Raw genomic sequence first — 23,220 nt, 5'->3', positions numbered from 1 at the left:
TTTTTATTTAGTTTATCTTTGGTTATTTGGTACGCGATAGCAGCGGTTTACGATTTGCAATCGGTGATTGTAATCAGTAACCTACTTCAGGATAGTATTTTAACCAAAACAAAGAGGCTATCTTGGATTGCGATACCTTTCTGAAGTGTATCTGTCTTGACTCATCTATATTTCTATACTAATACTAGCTGTCCCGGCGAATGTCGTGCCGCGGATGATATTTTTTTTATGAATGTTAAATTTTAATACTTATTATCCTATTTCGGTCTAAGAGGAATCCAAAAAATCAAATACCATACCATACCATATGTCCAGCCGTTTTTGAGTTATAAATGGTGTAACTAACACAACTTTCTTTTATATATATAGATTATAAAGAAATAAAGAAAAAAATACTTTTACATTGCACCACACATTACAATATCAACTACACCACATATGTTATGTGTGGCACAATCTAGAAAAAGGTGCCAGCTAGGCGTTGTGCTGCATGCGCCATTGTTAGCAAACAGCCCTGGTTTTTAGTTGGCACCTGGTACCAGGTGACACCACGGTTATGCTTAGAGAGGTAAAGTTTCTGTCATTGTCGGGGGTAGGTAATCTCAGGATCTACTGAACCGATTTTGAAAATTCTTTCACCAATAAAAAGCCAAATAGTTTTTTATTGCCATAGGCTATTTAGTAACCTGAAAACTGAAACGACCTTTTCTTGGTAGATGGATTTGCAAAGTGAGTAGAAGAAAAACGGTAGAATGAAAACGTTTCTTAAAATATACATTACCTAACCATCGAAGCGTGCATCTTGTTTAGATTTATTATTAATAATATATAGGTTAATGTTGATTCGGTAACAATAGGGCTGATAAGCAGCTGTACTGTAAAAGCCCTTAAAAACAGATAAAAAAGAAGTATATATATTTACATTATTTATTTAATTATAATCATGCGCACTCATTTGAAACATGGCAATTTATTTATTATTATATATTTATTTATTTACTGTCATTTTTAATTTTATCATGTGTTTGTAGTGTTTATTTTAATTTAATTTGACATTTAATTAACGTTGACCTTTTTATATCCAATGAACCAAATTTGCACACTATTAATTTAGTAGAATGTTATGCTTTCTAAAATAACTATATTGTTCACCAACATTTTTATATTGTACAAACGTTCTTGCAAATAAATGATTATTATTATAATTATTATTATTATTATTATTAACCAAATAACATTCATAATTTCATCACGCGACGATCGAGCTCATGAATATCTTCATATATAAAGTACTGTTTAACGAAAATTATAGTTTTAATTATAGTTTTAATTATAGTTTAATTATAGTCATGAGTACAAAATTAGCTTTATCTTTTTTAAATTTTAACTAGAAATTTAAATAAATTCTTCATATTTGCAATGCCAATTTTCATTTCAATATGCGGTATCGAGAGATCTTATTTTTTCTTCTGGCGATATATTTAGCAAAAAATATTCCACCATTTCTCGTCTTCGGAGAGTGTTATGAGGACACTTAATCTTGTTTTCTACTGATCTTTTAGCGTCGTTAATATCCCATGGCGTCTGTGGGAAACGCAGCGCTTTTCTTCCATGTTTCAAGAATCAGTTAGGATCTGAAACGTCCTTCAAATAATATTATAAATGTGAAAGTTTGTTTGTATGTTTTGTTTGTTAGTTTGTCCTTTCACACCCTAAATAAGCAAACGACAAACTGGATTTTTTGCATTTAGTTATTTAAAATGACTGAGGGTAACATAGGCTTCTTTTTATCCCGGAAACGAAATAGTTTCCACAGGATTAGCAAGAAGCCGTAATAAATGCGGACGTAGAATGCGGGCAATAGCTGGTAAAATAATAAAGGGTATATTAAATTTGTATACATAACAAACAGACCCCAGCGCCATCTTTCGGGCAAATTTATGAATCCAAACCATCCGGGGTGCCACACAAACGTATACCAAAAAAAATCATTGTAATCGGTCCAGCCATCTAGGAGGAGTTCAGTGACAAACACACGATACATAAAGATTTACAAAATAAATAATATTTTTTATTAAATCAATCCATGCGTTTGCGACTTTTATTGGTCTACAGAATTGGATTCTTTTGAAAGTAGGTACGACGCTTTTTTTTGCCAATTGAATCGAACTGAGTACCTCGTGATCCGTAACGTAACATACCAACCACTAGATAAACAAGGTGGTTATATTGCACGTGGTATTATAGCGGTTTTACGTGCTTTTTGTTTGAGGTACTATTATGATGAAAATGAAAGATTTTATGATTGTAATTCACATGTAATCTGGACATTATCCTTTAAATTCGCAGGTAATCTGGACATGTGCCTCGCATCCCGGCTGTCCACGCAAGCGAATCTGGGAAACATGACGTCGTCGCGTGAAGTTATATCCATGGTGGTTGGCAACATATCATTAGTTCAGGTAACACACTGGCAATATCCCTGACTCTGTGCATATTTTTACAGCACCCTGATGCACTGCACTCAATAAGTACCTAGTCCAATAGATTTAGACCAGATAGAGTCCAGCCGTTCTTGAGTTATATAAATGGTGTTTTATATATATATATAGATTATAAAGAAAGAAAGAAAAAAATATTTTTACATTGCGCCACACATTACTATATCAACTACACCACATATGTTATGTGTGGCACAATCTAGAAAAAAGTGCCAGCTGAGCGTTGTGCTGCATGCCCCATTGTTAGCAAACAGGCCTTATTTTCAGTTGGCACCTGGTACCAGGTGACACCACGGGTCTGCGTGGAGAGGTAAAGCTTGTGCTATGTCGGGGGTAGGTAATCTCTGGATCTACTGAACCGATTTTGAAAATTCTTTCACCAATAGAAAGCCAAATAGTTTTTGAAAATCTCTCCGACCACCGTGGGCGAAATCGGTCAGGGAAACTGTGACTATATAGATATATTTTCTGTACGGTAGGTACAAGCAATAGTGGCCGCAACAGTGGTGGCCATGTTCGCGGTGACGGTCAACACAATCTCCGACAGGGCGTTCAACGGCAGCTTTGTATTGCTGCTCATCGCTTCTGCTGTATTCACTGCAACCACCACGTGTTTTGTGTTAGGTAAGTTTTTTCTCTTCATCGTCGTCAACATCCTATATTTATTTGTTTATATATCATATTCATTCATTCATTCGACCATTCATTCATTTTTTCATTCAGCTTTTAGTAAATTCACTCATTCATTCATTCATGCAAGATTGCATTCGTTTATTCATTCTTTCTTTCATTTTTTTATATATTCTGCATCATGCTTAATAACTGTTCAAGTCGACGCTTAATGAAGATGGACACTATAACACGAAAAGAAAAATAAATTAAAGAGAAAGAAAATTATGCAAAAGAAAAAAAAACAACTAAGAAAAAAATAACTATATTAATGCACTAAACAAACAAGAGTGTCAGACTCACAGAATTAAGAACATACAGAAACCGTGTATACGACTAGTATTGAAGCATCAAAACCACTCCACTTTAGAATGGTTTCCCGAAGAAATGGTAAGTAACTTTATACCATAAGCACTTGACAGTAATAATTTTACCTCTAGTGTTCTAAACGTTCACCATAAAATGGGGAAGTGGGAAAAAGTTTGTGAGCTAGCAACATTCCGCGGGTGTAAAATGAGACTTGCGGGGGGCGTTTTCACCGTTTTTGTACACAATACACTGCATACTATAATGATGAGGATTCTGTATGTTCTTAAATCAATGGTCAGATACTACAAGCTAAAAGCTCTGTTACTATAAGCTCAAGGTGTTCACACTATAACAGATAAAATGGCACCACAAACCTGCTAGATGGTGCTCTAATGGACTTTTACAATCAGTATGACGACGCAATCATGAAATTTTACAATCAACTATCATTAATTTTAACAACTGATGAATCTTGATTGATTGTTAAATATATTTTTCCATTGACAGATATATAGACATGAAAACAATAACATCCGACTGGCGCAGTGGGCAGTGACCCTGCTTTCTGAGTCCTTGGCCGTGGGTTCGATTCCCACAACTGGAAAATGTTTGTGTGATGAACATGATTGTTTTTCAGTGTCTGGGTGTTTATCTGTGTATTATAAGTATTTATTTTATTTTATTTTTATTTAAACATCTTTATTGCGTAATAAAGGAGAAATTACAAATATAGTTAAACAAAAAATTAAAAGCAAAAGGCGACCTTATCACTAAAAGTGATCTCTGCCAGGTAACCTTACCGATAGTACACAACAAAACATGAGAGACGGGAAATCGCAATTAAAATAAACAATACATAAATTTACACACTTAAGTACATACTACTAATAACTAATATAATAAATTATTAAAAGAGATAAATAAAATAAGATATAAATAAATATATATATATATATAAATATATACAATAACAAATATTTATATATATTTACTATAGATACATATGTACACATATACGAACAACAAAATTATAATGACAAATAGTGATGTCTAACACGGCTTTTGAAAATAGCTAGGGATTTAGAGCGACGAATATCGTCAGGGAGTGCATTCCACAGCGTTGCAGCTTTTATTGTGAAGGATTCCGAGTAACTTTGAGACTAACTTTATGTGTATTATATCCATTAAAATATTCAACAGCTATCTTAGTACCCATAACACAAGCAACGCTTACTTTGGGGCTGTATTGCGATGTGTGTATTGTCGTAGTATATTTATATTATATTATACTATAACATCCATGATACATAAAATAGAAAAACTATGCGTACGTGTAAACAAATCCTAAGTACCTAGATATTAACCAACTTAAGTATTGCTTAAACAGACTACCAGATTGGCGAAATAATATAAAATTATTTATTGCAAAAATGCACGTAGATAATCAGATGTTACAATTTTTTTTTTAATTGAAATTTTATTAGTTTGGCGTGCAACGTTAAAAATATTCAATTTCTTTCATAGAATAATTTACAATGAAACATTATGAAAAAAAAAAGTATTTAGTTAGACTAAAACACAAGACAGTGCGATCATAATTAATTAATATATGAATTGAAATAATGAAGCATTAAAGAAAGTTCTCGACTAAGGAGTTGCTTCTCCTTAAAAACTAATCAGTGCAGCTTTTTGGGAACAGTGCCTCGCTCCAGCCGAATATAATAATTTTTTAGAGTTAATATGTTAAATTAGCGTTATTATTGTCCACACATAAAATTTATTTTACGCAAAAAAAAAAACCTATTTACTATCATTATGATTCACCTTCCAGATTTCGTGATGGTGATGGTGATATTCGGCTCACAGAAGTTCAAAGTCAACCCAGACAACGTGGCGACCCCTCTCGCCGCTTCCATAGGTGACATCGTCAGCAACTCAGTGCTCGCAGTCACCGCTCAGTATATGTTTGAGCAGATACGTAAGTAAACTAACTACGCCTAAACATTGGATGGCAACAGGCGTTACTTTGCGGAATTCCATTATATGCAATGTGCATTTAGCTTAATTTTTTTTTAAATAAGAAATAAATTAATGAAAATACTACCACGGTAAACGCATCGCCATCTAGCCCCAAAGTAGCTTGTGTTACGGGCACTAAGATGAATTATGCATATTTTTTTTGTTATGGATAACATACATAAATAACGAAGTGAAAAACATTCATGTTCATCACACAAACATTTTCCGGACTCGGACGGACTCAGAAAGCAGGATCGCTGGCCACTGTGCCAGTCGGCCGTGAAATTTCTTCAATCTGTATACTCCTCAAACCGATTTTCCACAGTGTACTTTCTATACCCGTTTCGCTCCGACACCTGAGCATCCGCAGATGTTAAATTTTCAATGGATAATTGCTAAGTAAACTCTCAAGTCTTAGTCATTGTTCATTGTAAAGTCAACATCTTCAGAAATTATAAGTTGCACCGTATGGAATCTCCTGCTTTTCGCAGAGTATAGTAAATTAAGTATATTAAATTAATTTTCATTGTACAAAGACGCCCAATAAACAACATTAATTTTTACACCACATGGTGTTGTGAATACCACAGAGTTAAGGAAAGACAATATCAATGGAGCTCTCGAGAATAACAGGATTAAACATACAATTCCGCTTTTATAAGTGAGATGCCAAGAGTGTCACCAAGAGCAGCATGCAGAGACAAGCATATGATGTAATATCGAAAAATCCTTAACCGATACAATTTATAATTAAACTTCAGGGAAGCCCTGTACTTGCAATGTCAGACCAAGACTCAAGGGTATTATATTATTTCATTTTAAGAACACGATATACAAAATAACAAATCGATTAGATAAGCAATACAAATATCAATTATTGTGAAACTGAATTCCCTGAATCAGTTAAGAAAAGAGCTGATAATAATCAACAAAATTGATTATTATCATTAGATAATGCGGAATATTCATAAATCTTTACTAAGAAAATCAAATGTGAATTTATCAATCAATAAATGAAATAGACCTAGAACAGTTGAATATTGGATAGAAGTATTGGATAGAAGCAGGCGTTACTTTGCGGAAATCTATGGTATATTATCAAAATTAAGCTTAATTTGCTATACTCCGCGAAAAGCAGGAGAATCTGTGTGGTGTCATTTATAATTTCTTCAATCCTTATACTCCACACCAAACAGATCTTCGGCAATATACCCTCTACGAACGTTTCGCTCCGAAATCAGAACATCCTCAGGAGATGTTGACTTTACAATGAATAATTGTTAAGATGATATAGATAGATCAGTTGAGAAAAGAGCTGGTAATCCTGAAACGGATTGTCATTATCTCAACTGGATTATAATCATTCATAATGAAAAGCGGTGATAGCCAGTGGGTAGGGCCTCGACTTTACTTTCGGGGGGCCAATTTCGAATCCGACACACACCTCTAACTAAAGTGATGTGCGTTTTACGTGATAAAAATGACACTTGCTTCAGCGGTGAAGGAAGTGAATGCAGGAAACCTGCATGCCTGAAAGTTCTACATAATGTTCTCAAAGGTATCTGGAGTCCACCAATCCGCACTGGGACTCACTCATTGTGGGAGGAGACCCATGCTCTGTAGTGGGCCGGTAATGAGTTGATATGATGATGAATGAAAAAATCAATGAAAATTCTTAAGAAAATTCTTAAAATACGTCAGCGGTTAACCAAGAAGATGCAAAATATAGGTCACAAGCGTATGACATAGGTTACAGCAATCGCGTCTTTTATAACATAACGCCGAAGGTAATATTAGATCTGACTTTACCTAAGTTTAAACATTATATTATCAAAACACATTTAACCAACCGTGGTTACTATACGATTGATGAATTCCTTAACGACAAGGCTGCTTGGAAACAGGCCACTCCGCTCTCATCACTCACAAGATTTAAAAAAATATAAAGATTGTTAAATTATAACATTATGTTCGAAAAGAGCAATCTGCTGAGTTTCTTGCCGGCTCTTCTCGGTAGAATCTACTTACTTACAAACAGACTTACTAGAGGTTTCAAGAGTGCTTTAAAACTAGAAATAAATAAACTTTCAATTTGAATGTTGATTACTCCACAGAAATTTCACTATGGCAGCCGATCGCCCTGCTGTGCGTGTACTACAGCCTTCTCCCAATCTGGGTGTTCATTGTGTGGAGAAATAAGTACACTAAGACAGTCCTCACTACCGGTTGGACGCCTGTTATTTCTGCACTGTTTATCAGCGGGTAAGCATCATCGAGTATCAACGACATCTTGACCCTTTACAGCTTGTATTTTCAAGGTCAAATTCATTAAATTGTGACATTTCAAAGGCAAATCAGATCTAAACACCAACACCCCCAGTTCTCAACACCCCTCTTCTTCTCGTGGTACAAGTGAACATAACGGAGCACGTGCAGGAGCGTCCTCCGTACTACTACTGCCCGGTCATCTACTGCGATCACTAACCAATCTGCCCCGCGTGTTGATCATCAACAAACCCTCCAGTTTGCTTTAGTTCTTTTTTTTATAGTAATAATTGACGGATAAAGCAAATAGCCCGATAGATAACAGAGCAACACTTCACAAGGCATGCAAGGAGCACGTCCTGCAAAATGACGCTCTGTGTCCATCAATTTGGGACTTAGGTAGTAAGCCTCATGTGACTGTAATTACAGCGGCACCCGCGCCATTCAGACCGGAAACCATTGCAACAATGGCGGCAGAAATAAGCATGGCGATAGCACTTCCGCGGACGAGCTGTCACAAAAAGCTCTATTACTACTTGTCAAAGTAGATGAATTCATTAAATAGTCCTTAATTTTTAATTAACAGTTAAGATGTTAGTGATGAAGAGAAAATACAGGGCTTAGCGGTGGTATACATGTTTATTAAGTCTTATCATTATCTATTACACTCTGTCTACTAATCTGGTACAGCGGGTACGCATCAAGAATACTCAATCTAGATTCTGGGTTTTCCGAAAGTACTCGTACATCGGTTCAAAAAATGTAGTTCTGACTGCATGCTTTATCATTAACCACTCGACATCTAGTGTCGGTCAAAGGGATTTCGACCTGCTACGATTTTGTGCCGGTGACATCTAGCGACTCGTTAGATGTCATATGTCTACCATTACTACGATTCCCAGTGCTGGGTCTCCAGTCGCCACTCCAGCACCTTGAGGTCTCAACATAAATTTGTTCTCTATGCCCTACTCGTTGCATGGATGGAGACAAGAAAGCAAGCTTAGTAAAAATTACTTTATTAATTTTACTTGTTTTTGATTTACAGTGTTGGTGGTATCGTGCTAGACCAAGCAGTAGATAAGTTCCACGGCTACGAAGTATTCCAGCCGATAGTGAACGGCATCGGTGGTAACCTGGTGTGCGTGCAATCCTCGCGGTTGGCGACACATCTCCACCAGACGGCCATCCCTGGAGAACTTCCTGAGAACACGAGGATAATTGAGTGGCCGTGGAAGACGCTGTTCTATGGAAGTAAGTTAGGAGTATTCTGCATCCATGTAAAATGTACTGTATTTCTAATCCGAGTCATCCCAAAATGAATGTTAGTAACTGTCTCGCTTTAGCACTGCATAAGCTGCAAGCAAGCTGCTTAATAAGTGCAAGCAAGACAGATTGATAAAGAAAACTGAAAGATGTCTGCTGAAACAGTTTGAAAACCACTAAAAACTAATGTAGAATCTGTAAATCCGCATCTTAAGCGCTGAGCAGATGAAAGTTAAAAGTAATATCAAAATTGTTGGCTCGAGGGTTAGGAATATTTATTTTTAATATTGAATATTACATATAGCATTTTTAGGAAGATTTGTTTGTTATTTTGTAATCGATAAACTAGGGAATACAAAACTGATTTTAGTAGTTCTTTCTCCATTAAAAAGCTAGTTTTGGAGATAATGAAAACTTAAAATTGTTAATTTGGGAGAGGAGTTTACGTCTACGAGTACAGTACTCGTGCGGCATACTTTATTTACAACCTAGTTAGGGTTGGATACTAATTTTCACTTTTAATAGTGTTTTTGATAGGGCGTGGAAAGCAAAGCCCTTGTTAAATAATTTATGGATTATGATTTTGAGAAACTAGCGGGTGTCCAACTAGTACTCTTATTCCAGCGACTGCAGCGAAGGTTGCTCGTATGCTGCTCATCCTGGCGCTCTGCGGACAGATCGTGTTCATGTTCGTCGCGGACTTCATCTTCCAGGGCGTCGTCACCATTCAGGTTGCCTTCGGTATCACATACGTGATGTGCTCTGTGGTGCAGGTAAGATGTTATAATATTTTCGTGACTCCTAAGGTAATTTTGACCTACCAATGGAAACTAGAACTTTGCGCAAAAAATTGTATTAAAATCGGATGAAATGCACGGGAACGCATAATAAATGATAAATCAAGAAGTCTGATATATAAAAATTCATGTTTTGATATATTAGATGTATTTAACTGTCTCGTTGAACTAATTAGCGGTTAGCATGATATATGCTCCGGTTCCGGAGCGAAACGTGCGTAGAGGGTACATTACCGATCTGTTTGGTCTGGAGTATACGGATTGAAGTTATTATAAATTACACCATACAGATTCTGCTGCTGTTCGCGGAGTATAGCAAATTAAGCTTATTTTTCATAGCATCTACTTGCTTTAATTTTCTTACTTTAACTTTGAATTTTTTTCTATATCCAAGGAGAGGAGGTCGTGCATCCTTTATCCATTTGATTCGTCAACCTGTTCTCCTTTTTGCAGGTCATGGTGCTATTATACCTGGCGTACATTCTGATCCACTTTATGTGGAAGAAGAAGAAGGACCCAGACAACGCGGCTATCCCCTATCTGACGTCGCTCGGCGATCTCCTCGGCTCTGTTTTCCTCGGTCTAGCTTTCGTGATCCTCTCGATATTCGGCATGGAGTACGGCAACAACGTAAATAACTAGGGTGCTTGGAATGTGGCTGAAAACCCAAGGAAGCTTGTGATTTTTTTACGCAATCTGAAAAAAATCTTTTATAGGTACTTATTCGCCCCGGCGTAGATATCGGTTTCATTCCTTGGTGGACAAAAGTCCGCGATCGTTCTCGTGCCGTAATACTTGAAGTTGTGCTAGGATCAACACGAGAAAACCTCGCTATAGAAATTTTATCGACTCCGCGTGATATGGGATTCTCCGCTATGGGAGTAGAATCCGATTTGACCTTTTAACTGATTTACAGTGCGTAAAACAAGCGCATCCGTTTTTTACTTTCATTACGTGTACTATACGCGATCGCTAAGGTTAGATTGAAGTATCTAACAGCCGGTGTACACGGTGCGTTGCGGCGTTAAACCGTTAACAGTTTGACGCATTGGCATCTACAAGAGTTTTACAAGGGTTTACGATGCCGCAACCTTTGCTACGGAGCCGCAGCGAATAAGAGTGCCGCGGCTCAAACCCCAGCCCACCTCGTCTCGGTGATTACAAGTTCAAAATACGCTGCGGCGCTGATCTGCGTCGTATGGTATACTAAGGCTTTACCTAAGTAGAATGCCACTACCGCTTCGCACCGTGTGTAGAAGCCGTAAGTCACAAGTGTCTGCGCAGATATAAAGAATTTGAATATTAGTCTGAGATTGATTTATACACGGTACAAGTGTCACAAAAACCTTCAGCCCGGTCAATTATTATTGTGAATATGACTCAAATGACTCCCATTTCGTGGACTTTTTGACCGCCTCGCGCGTTATTTACACTCATATTTTCGCTTATTAACGCTACGTCTACGCCGGCCCTTATGACATAATGTTTCGAATGGCTGTTACACAATGCCAAAATGTATTACGCTAATAAAATGCCATCCATTTTATTTTTTGGTATATTTGTGAATTGGAATGAAGTGTATGTAGATCGCAAATGGATAGATTTTGGTCGAAATGAGACTTGAAAGAATATTTTCGTTGTAATGGAGTCACTAATAAAACAAGTGTGTGAAGTGTGCGAAATAATTAGGGCTGCCAAAATGTTGCTTTATTATCTTTTAACTCTTTTCTGCTTTCTAAGTTTTAATTCTCATCTCTGATCATTCTGCTAAGGGTGGTGTGACCTCAGTGTGTTAGCATAAACTCGTAGGATGCGCTGGTTAAGTTACGAGGTATGGGTGACCAACGTTGGACTAAACCTTACCTTACGTACTTTGTCTTGTTTAGCCGTAGGTTTTTTGATAACAATCGCTACAAATAAAAATAATAATAGTAAAAATCCTATTTTCAAAAGTATCAGAGTTACTATACCTACTGATGCTTACCAACAGGTTCTGGGAAAGTAATTATGACTGATGATTATAACGAATATATTAAGTCTTGGATTCGCTTAGCGTGCTGGCCACGGGACAACACGCATCGTCGCGACGATTTGATTTGTTGTATGGGTCGCCACTACCGGTGGCATGCTTAGTGACTGTAACAAATGTATGAAAATATATCTTCCATACATTTGTTTCAGCCACCGTTACTCTCATACATTACTCTCCGCATATGTTAACGGGAGACCTGCATTCCTGAAAGTTCTCAATAATGTTTTCAATCGTGTATGAAATTCACCACTGCTCACTTGACCAGCGTAGTGGACTATGGCCTTAACCTTTATCATTCTAATAGGAAAACTTTTTTGCGTAGTGGGCCGGAAACATATTAATAATGATGAGTTACAATTACACGTTGTTGTAGTGGGTCCGAAGGAAGGTGGCGACACTCGTAACACAAGTTACCTTAGTGCGAGTGTTTAAGCACTCCTTTGTGCACAAATCCATAGAGTATCACTGTGTCCATTAGGAGATTCCTGCTGTATACATTTTTATATAAGAAATAAATAAATTATTATTATTATTATTAATAGTATATTAATATTATTAATAATAAAAAACGCTTGGTAGCCCTAATTGCCGTATGCTTGACAAGTTTTAAAGTGGATACAGAAACGTGAACATATCTAGGTGCCAATCTTGGGGGCTTAAAGCGAGATGTAAATCTACGCTGAAGCTTATAATTTGTAAAGAAGTTTTTGTGAGTGTTATCATAAAAGTAACAGATATACATCGCGTCAAACTTTACGACCAATCTCAACATTGATACAAGATCTTATTAAACCACATACAGTTTCGGTGCGCTCATTAAGTTTGGCGCGATGTATATGTTTCGAGAAGTTGTCCGCTCGCCCGCGGCTCCATCTGTGATATGTGTTCCAAAAGAAATGTTATTATAACTGCAATTAATTATATTGAAATTTAAAAAAAAAATACTAACATCTCGCGAATGACAATAAAGATGGCCAAATACTTAAACGGCCGTAATTCAAATTAACGCTACCTATTTTAAAGATTAGTAACGAGAAGAGTGAACGCTATTTTACGGAATAAGACCGATAATGATTATTATTAGTTCGTCTTGTCAATTTTATCGCTTTTAACTTTTTTTTTTAAAGTAACTTGACAAAGATTCGTTTTTATACTTCCCAGCTGGAAATCGCAATGAAATCTCAATCACATTAATGGAAATACGGTAACTTGTGAGTGGTGCTCAAATACAATAATTGTTCGAGGAATATGTATAAATAGTAATGTATTATCAATTTAGTTGATGGAAATATAGCGATTGTAGTTATTAATCGTTATTATAGAACTCCATTTCCCAATGAAAAGTTGAGTATATAAAGTGTTTTCAAAACATATGTTGTCGCTTGGACAAGGCTAAAATAATTGGACATCTCCAATCTTGAGATTTTAGCGTTAAAGTCAAATGAAAAAGTATCAGTTAATAAAATTATACTTTTGGGCTCTGATGAATTTACTATTTTTTTTATTGTGTGTGATGAAAAATGAGCGATGTGCACACGTTTTGTATTTTCTCAAATAACTCTGAACTTGTTTCTTATAAAGAATGTGGTTCTTTGGCTAAATGATCTATATCACGAGAGTCAAAAAAATTTTTTTTTTAATGACAATAAAAAAAACCTTTTTTTGACTCAATTTTAGCCTTGTGCCCTTTTATTATTTTATCTAATTTTAACAGAGTTAAATACAAAACATTTATTTATTCTGAGCAAGCCGAAGTTCGCCGGGTCAACTAGTCTATCATAAACACAAGTATCTCTCTCGCTTTGACACTCCATATGCGTATAATGAGTGTGAGCGAGACGCCAACCAAATCTTTAGATCAAAGAGTATAGCCATTAGCCATCTAGGACGAGTTATATCTTTGTTCTAAAGATTTTGTATTGAATTGATTAATAATTTCGGGCATTAGATGACCACGGTTTCTTAATGAAACTTAGTGGACTTATGTTATATAAAAACTTTTTTGAACGCATGAATCTTACCATCAATTAAATTAATAATACTTTTACCTCTTGAGTAATGAATATGATCATGTTTCATTATTTTGACTTTTATACACTAAGAATACAAAAACGCAGATTGTGAGCAGCTCGTAAACGTAATATACGCTGGGAGTAGATTAGAGCAGAGGCTAAATAAAATTTCTTGCTGCAAAACACAATTGAATCGTTGATTTCTAAAATTCCACACGAGAAAGAAAAATTTTCATAATTTATTTCAAAAAATGTATGCTGTCCAAATTCAACTAAATAGCTGGAAAATTATATATAATCTAAAAAAACGCTATCTTTTGACAGCAATCCAATGTGGCAATTGCCTAACGAAGTTACCAATTCTATTTTATCCTAATCACATTTACATATAATATTAAGGTGAACGAAATAAAAAACAAAATATACGAGACATAAGTACGTTTGACATAAAATAAATTCTTTGCTGTGCTCTATATTTTTAAAATATATTAAAAAAAAATTGTACCAATTTTATGCACTAAGTTTAATTGCACGAATTCAATTTCTTAAACAGGTGGAGGTTTTAGAAATTACCGATTTAATAATAATAATTGTAGACAATGCTTTTACGTATAGCAAACAAGTTGACAGCGAAACAATTGCGTGTAGAAATTATTTAAATTTTAGTTAACGTTTACGAGCGCCATTTAGGGAACGTTCGGTCTTGAGTCCAGGATTGTATTGGTTTGTATTTTCAGGAGAGGAATCCATTTTTTGTATGTATATTAAGATCAAAATTATAAACGTAATCGGGTAAACTGTTAATGATCTTCAGGTAGAATAATTAGTCGTTGTCCAGTCATCAATCTTATAGTATTGGTTGATGTTTTTGCATTAGTGGCTTGTGACAATAAGTAACATTTTATTTTTTAATTAAACTTCAATTTTGATACCCGAATATACCGAACCCTTAAAGGGTTATGCCGTAAGCCAAAACTGCCACGGCGTAAAAAAAAATGGCCAGTCAAACTCTGTCATCATGTTGGTTTTGTTTATATTAGCAGGGAAAAATCGTTTTCATGTCACAAAATCTTACAGCATAAGCCCGCAATAAGGTCTTATTAAATTCAAGTTATGAATATTGGTTTTTTTTGGAGATTATTTTTTCGTGGAGATCATTTTTTTATAATTAAATTCACGTTTTATATGCATCTATGCTTATTCTGACAACCCACTAATGTTTAATGATGCCTTAACTAAAAATATTCCTGTAATGTTTATAAGTGTATTTAAATTATTTAATACATGAGATGTGTGATCTGTAGTTAGCTCTATTCATACAAATTCATTATAGAATGGTGCATTCGAATTAGCAGCGCTGTATGAATTTCTTCAGAAACAAGCTGCTAACTAGATGCATACTTTATAGAAAGAGATGGATGCAAATCTCTTTAGCTAAAACTAAAACCTTAACCCATAGGCCGTGATAGTTTAGTTAGCAGTAATTTTAGTTGTTACCTTAGACGATTGAGTACAATGAAGCAATTTATAGTATTAAGGTATGTGAAGATAATTTATTTAATAATTAACAATTATAATTGAATAGATCAATTCGCATAGCTGTCTGAATGGTGGTACTACTCGGACGTGTGTGACAATATGCAAATATAACATAGTAGCTCAATTTGTGCTGATATATATACCACGTGTAACGGAATTAGAGCATACTGTTGAAGGGTGCATGAGTAGTTCATAAGGAATCACCCTGTAAAAATATTAATTCAAAAAAAGCATATTTATTTTTCCGTACAAACGAATTCAAAACTTGCTAAATGTTAAGATGACAACCCTATTGAAGATAAAAGACCGACACGTGCATAGTACCTACGCTTTGCGATGCGCACCTAATAAAGTGACAGGAGCCACTTGATTTTACTTTTGCATTTTATATCTGATTACTTTCAGTGAAAACTATGGCAATGCTTTACTCAAAAACTATTAGTGTTTCGGCTTCACAGATAAGTCTCAGAGACAGTAAATAATGTACCTCTATAAGTAGCTTCTGAAGTACCATTTTGGCTTTCATTTAACACACCGGCAGGTATCTTTGCATCGTTCGAGTCAATATAGGACTGAAGTGTATCGAAAATGCAGTCGTATTTATGTCAAAATACCCACAACTCAAGGTCATAAACATAAATATCTGGCAAATATGAATTTATAGTTATCAAAAGTTTAATTATTTACCCACTTTATAAAGGAGAATGCCGGAACACGGTTTTGTTTGGTGCCTCATTCAAATTGGTATCAAAAATTAAGTTTTTATTTTTTTAAAAAAACCTCTCATATCCCAAGCCCTTTAAATGAAATAGATTAGTGGTCCTAATATATTGTGAACAGTACCATCAATAGGTAGGTACAATAATCGCATATGTCAAAAATAACCTTAATTCACGAACTTCATTTGCATGTAACTCTGAAATCCGGCGAACTAGAGTTTTATTGTTTTTGGTAATGTATTATTATTATTAAACCCTTCAAAATGAGATAAATTCCAAGAATATATATATATGTGAAACCAAATCCCATACTACATCCGGCATTCTCCTGTACTGTAAAAGTAATTATCATTAATTAAAATATCCACAATTTTATGTTACGAAAATTACATATCTCAGGAAAATTTCATCGCGGAGCGTTGATACCTAAGTACTTAACAATTTTACCCCCATTTTGGAGGACCTAGTTCGATCCCCGGCACGCACCTCTAACTTATTGTAGTTATGTGGGGTTTTTTTTAATCAAGCAATCAAATATCACTTTAGGAAAGCATTTTAAAGAAACCTGCTTAAAGTTCACCACAATGGTCTCAAAGGCTTATGAATTCTACCAATCCGAATTTGGTCAGCCTAATGGTCTACGGCCTAAACCCTTCTCATTACAACCCGTGATGTGGCCGACAATGGGTTATAAACGATGAAATTTTCATATATAAATTAAGATTTAAATTAGCCATATTCAGCTACTGTGTAGAATTTTCTTATTGTATGATCTCGCATTATTAACAATTATTAGTAATAAAATATAATGGAATATATTTTGTATGATAACTATCTCCAAAAAGTTACAATGGATTTGTGGATATCAAAAAATTGTCTGCGGAAATGCTTGTATTGACGTAGCTACAATATTTTTTCTTACATCTTTTGGATTATCTATGTATCGAAAAACAGTTGTACGATGATCGCTGTAAATTTTTCAGAAATGTAGATTAAATAGGACAATACTTTATTTAAAGCAGACTGATAACCGGATAGTTGTTTGAATTCAAATATTTTTGTGATTACGCCATGCAGCATTTTTGCGGATAAGTCAATAAGTAATAAAAAAATTATACTATTAGGTATCAATTAAATTATGAAATACTTGTGTTTTTTACTTTTACATTCGTATATTTTGTGTGCACGTTTATTTTTAAATCATCGATGAAATTACTGTTGAATATTATTGTTTTAACTCTTAACTCGTAATCTATTTTTTTACTCGTAACTAAAAATTGTTTGTTCCTTAAAATTATAATACCGTGGTTAGTGTTCGAAACCAAATATGTCACAAACTTAAAAGTGACTATCGCAAGTAAGTATAAGGTACATAATTGAATGAATGATGTGATACAATTGAGATTTTAATATGTATATATAGTAGATTGTTATGTAGTACGTAGGCCAATTAATCGCCGCTGACAATTATTTTCTAAAAAAAGACCGTGCAAACTTCACGAGCAAAAATGTTTGCACATTAATAAAAATGTGGGATAAAATGTAAAAAAAATCATTGAATTGAGTACCTTCACCAACTTTTAAAGTATATGTGTTAACGGCCATTTAGTTTTATTTTTGTGCAATAAAAATATTATTTCAATCCATAATATGAATTAATTAATTGAAATAACTTTTATTTAAATAATTTTGTTCCTTGGATTTTATAAATCAAATTAGTTAATTGTGTACCTTACTTGGTTCACTGAATAGCAAACTTAGCTATGCGCCCTTTCTTTTTAAACATGAAAACCACAGAATTAAGAAAATACAGAAACCGTGTACACAACTTATATTGAAGCATCAAAAACCACTCCACTTTAGAATGGTTTCACGAACAAACGGCTAGGTCACGTCATACCATTTAGCAGTTGACAGTTATCATTTTACCTCTAATGTTCTAAGCGTTCACCATGGAAAAAGGGAAAAAAATTGTGAGCTATTGTGATTTCACGGGCGTAAAGTGAGATGTGCGCTCGGCGTTTTCACTGCTTTTGGACACAATGCACTGCATTTAATAATAGTATATGAGAATTCTGTATTTTCTTAATTCAATGATTAATAAATACAATGCTATACTATTTGTGCGTAACGCTGTTTTTTTAACACTGAAACAATGTTTGTAGAAGCTCAACATTGTTTTTTTTTTGCAACAAATAATGTATTGCGAAGTTTCATGGTTCTTACTACCTTCGCTAGTAGCAGTATTATTTTGAAATAACAGTTTTTTATGCCATACCTTGACGTCCCTAAAATAAGGATTGTAGTTGTGAAACGTTATCAAAATAATACTGTTTTAAGCCATGATGACAAACCTCCATATCATATGCATTTTGGAAACTATAACTGCAAAAAAGTTAATTATATTTTAACACAATGTTTTTAAGAGCGCAGTGTTATATGAAACAGTAGATAGTAAAATGAATTTTGCTTAGCATTTCCGCTATGTTTATAGCCTTTCATCGTGCAAACATTTTTGCCCTATTCGACTTATATGCGCGGTGCTTTATTTAAAGAGTAAAGAGGAGTCCAAGCACCAAAAACTATACACGTACGTCAACCGTATACTTTATTTTTTCTAACTTGTCTTATTATGTAAAGAAAAATAAGATTTTAGTGCAAAGAACATTTTAAAAATAGAAGAAAAACAAATGTGTAGAAATGAGCAAAAATAATAAAATAAAGAGATATTCTTTATGAACGTAGGCTTTATTATTGTTATTTGAAGTTATCAAAACGATCTTTACACTAAAAAATAATTAAAAGATCATTTACATAGAAATACATGTAAGAAAGTTTCTGTTTTCGTGCTAACAAAGTTTTTCAACTTGATCGAGATGTAAAGCCGCCGACTAACCCGCCGACAGCGAAGCCGCCGTGCCGTATCGGCGGGCCGGCCGCTTTGGTTTTTGGACTCCTTTATACATGTTTGGGACATGAGAAATTGTTATACTTACCGAGAAAAGACAGTATTTTTAATTGCAAAGAGTAATGTTTAATTGTTCAACATTAATTAACTATTAAAATGTACTGGTATATTTTAATTAGGTGATTTTTATTTTAATAAAAACAATTGGAAGTTGCTTTTGACTTTTGCTTTACCTACGTTAACTACTGTAATTTTGCTAGAGTTCCAGAGGAGTTTTGAGTTTTTCTACATAATGGAAAATCTGTCTATACAGTATTGTTAACTAGTAGTAGAACTTTTGACGTGACAACGTCTTATAATTCGATGGAGCCGGCTGCACGCACGAAAAAACATGACGTATGCGACGTTACCTCGCTCTGAGGCGTTCAAGGCTTGAAGTGCAAGCGAGAGCGCGGAACGAGCGACAAAGCGGCACAGTCGGCCTCCGCGTTCGACATCTGTCTCTCTCCTACTTGAGTGAGCGATGCGTCCGCGTGGACAGCTTCTATACAATAATACATTTACATGTTTTCGGCAAAGATGAAGTGCAGTGAAAAGTGAATGTGGTGTCAATTGTTTATAGCAACGTTAATATCTATCAAACAAATAAAATTAAAATTTTCTTTTGAAAATGCAACCATTCCATCAGTATTTTCTTACGACGTTGTCACGTTCAACTATCGTCAGTAAGCCGACTTTACAGACAACCAATTTTTTGTGAGACCTTGGCCGGGAAGTGCCGCTAAGCTGCATTATTGCAATGCTGTGTTCCAGTCAGGTGCGGTTGCCGGTATACAGGCACATAATTCTTAACACTCACAATATAGACTTAGGTGGATAGACACAGGGCGACATGTTACAGGACGTGTTCCTTGCATGCCCTGCGAAGTGTTACTCCGTTTATAGACGATGGTTTCCCATTCACCATCAGGAGTGCCACCATCTGCTTGGTCAGTCAATAATTACTATAAAAAAAAAACTCGACGAGCCGCTAGCTTGGCTCTTCCACATGTAAGTATGAGTAAAAGAACCTTCCAGGCGCGACAATGAGCGCTGTGAATTTGGGGGCAATTTCAGAATTTTCTCTGCTCTGGTCTAGTGGGAGGCTTTGGCCGTGGCTAGTTACCACACCACCTACAAAGACGTGCCGCTCAGCGATTTAGTTCCGTTGCGATGTCGCGTAGAAACCGATAAGGGTATGACCCCTAACGTACTCCCTAACAGTTTAGCCCGCTACCATCCAAAACTGCATCATCACTTACGACTAGATGAGATTGCAGCCAAGGTCTAACTTGTAGTGGACTAAATAAAAAATAGAACTAAAATAAGTAAACTGGTAGAAAAATTTACAATACGTTGAGACGATGGTATAGCTGAGATAAATTTGATGAAGAGGTATTTGAAAAAACTGTTGCCGTCACGGTGAGGCTGAACTACTCATGTCTTCCTTTGTAGAGAGAGAGCTGCAGTTCAGGCCGATTCTGTGTTGTGTTGTATGACGAACATGAATGTTTTTCAGTGTCTGGGTGTTTATATGTATATTGTAAGTATTTATGTATGCAATTAATAAAAATATTATACCGTCATCTTAGTACCCTAAACACAAGCTACGCTTACTTTGGGGCTAGATGGCGATGTGTGTATTGTGGTAGTATATTTATTTATTTATGTTATTATCCTACCTCGATTTTACTTACAAAAACAGTGAGCTAACAACATAAGTAGATATCAATGTATATCTACTTATCGACGGCCGACTGGCGCAGTGGGCAGCGACCCTGCTTTCTGAGTCCAAGGCCGTGGGTTCGATTCCCACAACTGGAAAATGTTTGTGTGATGAGCATTAAGTGTTTTTCAGTGTCTGGGTGTTTATATGTATTTTGTAAGTATTTATGTATATATAATTCATAAAAATATTCATCAGTCATCTTAGTACCCTTAACACAAACTACGCTTACTTTGGGGCTAGGTGGCGATGTGTGTATTGTCGTAGTATATTTATTTATTTATTTATTTATCTCGTCCTTCTACCAACTAGTTCCATCAGTGGCACGAGAAGAGATTGCCATTCATCGTGCTCTTCTTAACTTCCCTTTAAATCATCATCATCATATCAACCCATTACCGGCCCACTAAAGGGCATTGTAAGTAAGTAAGGGGTTGTCCAGTTAAGAAGATAATTATGGCAAGATACTATTAGCAAGATAAATATAAAGTTTTTTGTTGTTTTGTAGGTGGAAAACTGTCTATCGACTTACGAACCACATGCCTGCGTGGTTGTTTACTCTGTGGTTGCCAAGAGATCATTTATCAGGGCTAACGAACTATTGTCGTACCTAGCAAGAGAGCTATTCACTGTAGAACGGACGGCTGTGCTTGTGGGGAATAAAGCGGATCTGGCGAGGGCTCGGCAGGTCACTACTAATGGTAGGTACCAACAATGCCACAATGAGAAGGGGTTAAGGCCGTAGTCCACCACGATGGCCCAGTGCGGATTGGTTGACTTCACACACCTTGGAGAACATATAAATAAATAAATTAATAAATATACTACCACAATACACACATCGCCATCTAGCCCCAAAGTAAGCCTAGCATGTGTTATGGGTACTAAGATGCAGATTGTTTAAGTATTACCTAGCAGATTGTGTTTATGAGTAGGTAGTATTAGAACAATATATTTGTTACGCTACTTATTACTTATTGTTAAGATAGTATTACTATATAGGTACATACATTTCTTTATGTTTATTTTATTATATATATTTATTTATTTTATTAATTTTTATATGTTTATGTTATAGTATATAGTATATATATATATTTTTTTCCTCGCCTGTGTATGTTTCATTGCTTGCACTGTCACTGTTTCATGTTTTCTATTATTCCTTTCACCAAGGGTTGTCTGTAAGAGATTGCTTTTGCAATAAGACCGCCTTTGCACACAACTGTATTTAACTTTATTTTTATTGTTTTTAATATTACTTATTTTTTTCTTTTCTAGTGTGTTTCTTGTATTGTTTCTAAGTTTGTGCAATAAAGTATTCTAAATAAATAAAATAAGATGTCTGATTAATATTTTAACTGTGGAGAACTCTCAGATGCTGGTTTCTTCACGATATTTTAATTGCTTACCTGCAAAACAAATTTACATATGTATATATAATTTAATATAATAATTATCTTGTATAAGCAAACATATACGCGAGTACAGGTACCTACGCGACGCAAACTCACACACGCACAATCATACACTCAATCATCGAGACAACAATTTAAGGAGAGCACTGTCGCCTGTAATACAGGTTTTTACCTAAATCAGGGACACATACACACCAATATAATTTGTGAGGCACGCATTTGTTTGTATAAATATTATACATAATTACTTTACATTTTAAAAACTGTATGTACCTACATTCTTGTGAATTCTTGTGCTTGCAACGCGCATAACTTAGAAAAGTTAGAGGCTGGGATTCGAACTCGTTTGTTCCTAATTTTAATATTCTTACCATATACCCCTAGCTAATAGTTACCCCTATTTATGCGCCCTTATTACGGCGGGGTGTGACCCCATTGAGGTTTAGAGCACATATATCTGAGAATAAATGTGAGAGACTGTGGAGGCTGGTAGGTTGCCAAATTTAGTTTACGTTAAAGACAAGCTGTCGGTCGCACATACAAACCGCATTCGCCGCATTCTTTCTACTTTTTTTTTTTTTTTTTCAGAAATCAGCTTATAAAAGTCCCACTGAGGTCGACACTACTACTATTCACTATACTGCACGCAAATTAACAAATCAACGGACCATTCTGAAGCGTAAATAGTTATTTTTATTTAAAAAAAGTAGGTGTTTTATATGATAAAAGCGTTTATAGGTCAACCATTTAAGAACTTATGCTTAATCAACTTACCACTATTTGGTATATACCAATATGGGCACATTGGTAACCACTATACCATATAGGGCTAATTTTTATTTTATTTTTACTCCACTAAAAGGTAGTCATTGCCTGCAATCTCACCTACTGGTAAGTGATCATATAGTCTAAGATGGATAACGAGCAATTCTTGTATATATATATATATATATATATATATAATTGGAATATCGGAATCGGCTCCAACGATTTTCATGAAATTTATT

The 23,220-nt window shown here is 35.1% G+C and overlaps 1 protein-coding gene across 5 annotated transcripts in view; it reads left to right on the top strand.

Moving 5' to 3' along the window:
- Nucleotides 1-10,678, top strand: part of LOC120634495 (solute carrier family 41 member 1-like) — an 83,408-nt gene extending 72,730 nt beyond the window's left edge. For all 5 annotated transcript variants that reach the window (XM_039905143.1, XM_039905146.1, XM_039905148.1 and 2 more), the window contains 7 exons: nt 2,350-2,462; nt 2,981-3,125; nt 5,311-5,457; nt 7,613-7,760; nt 8,809-9,014; nt 9,651-9,799; nt 10,277-10,678. In XM_039905143.1, the coding sequence (XP_039761077.1) occupies nt 2,350-2,462; nt 2,981-3,125; nt 5,311-5,457; nt 7,613-7,760; nt 8,809-9,014; nt 9,651-9,799; nt 10,277-10,465 (1,097 nt within the window). In that variant the 3' untranslated portion in view covers nt 10,466-10,678. The remainder of the gene's footprint in view (nt 1-2,349; nt 2,463-2,980; nt 3,126-5,310; nt 5,458-7,612; nt 7,761-8,808; nt 9,015-9,650; nt 9,800-10,276) is intronic.
- Nucleotides 10,679-23,220: the final 12,542 nt, after the last annotated feature.

This window comes from Pararge aegeria, chromosome 24, assembly GCF_905163445.1.
Source record: "Pararge aegeria chromosome 24, ilParAegt1.1, whole genome shotgun sequence".
Classification (NCBI taxonomy): domain Eukaryota; kingdom Metazoa; phylum Arthropoda; class Insecta; order Lepidoptera; family Nymphalidae; genus Pararge; species Pararge aegeria.
Note: the sequence above shows the minus strand (reverse complement) of the source record. Positions and strands in the feature narration are given on the sequence as shown.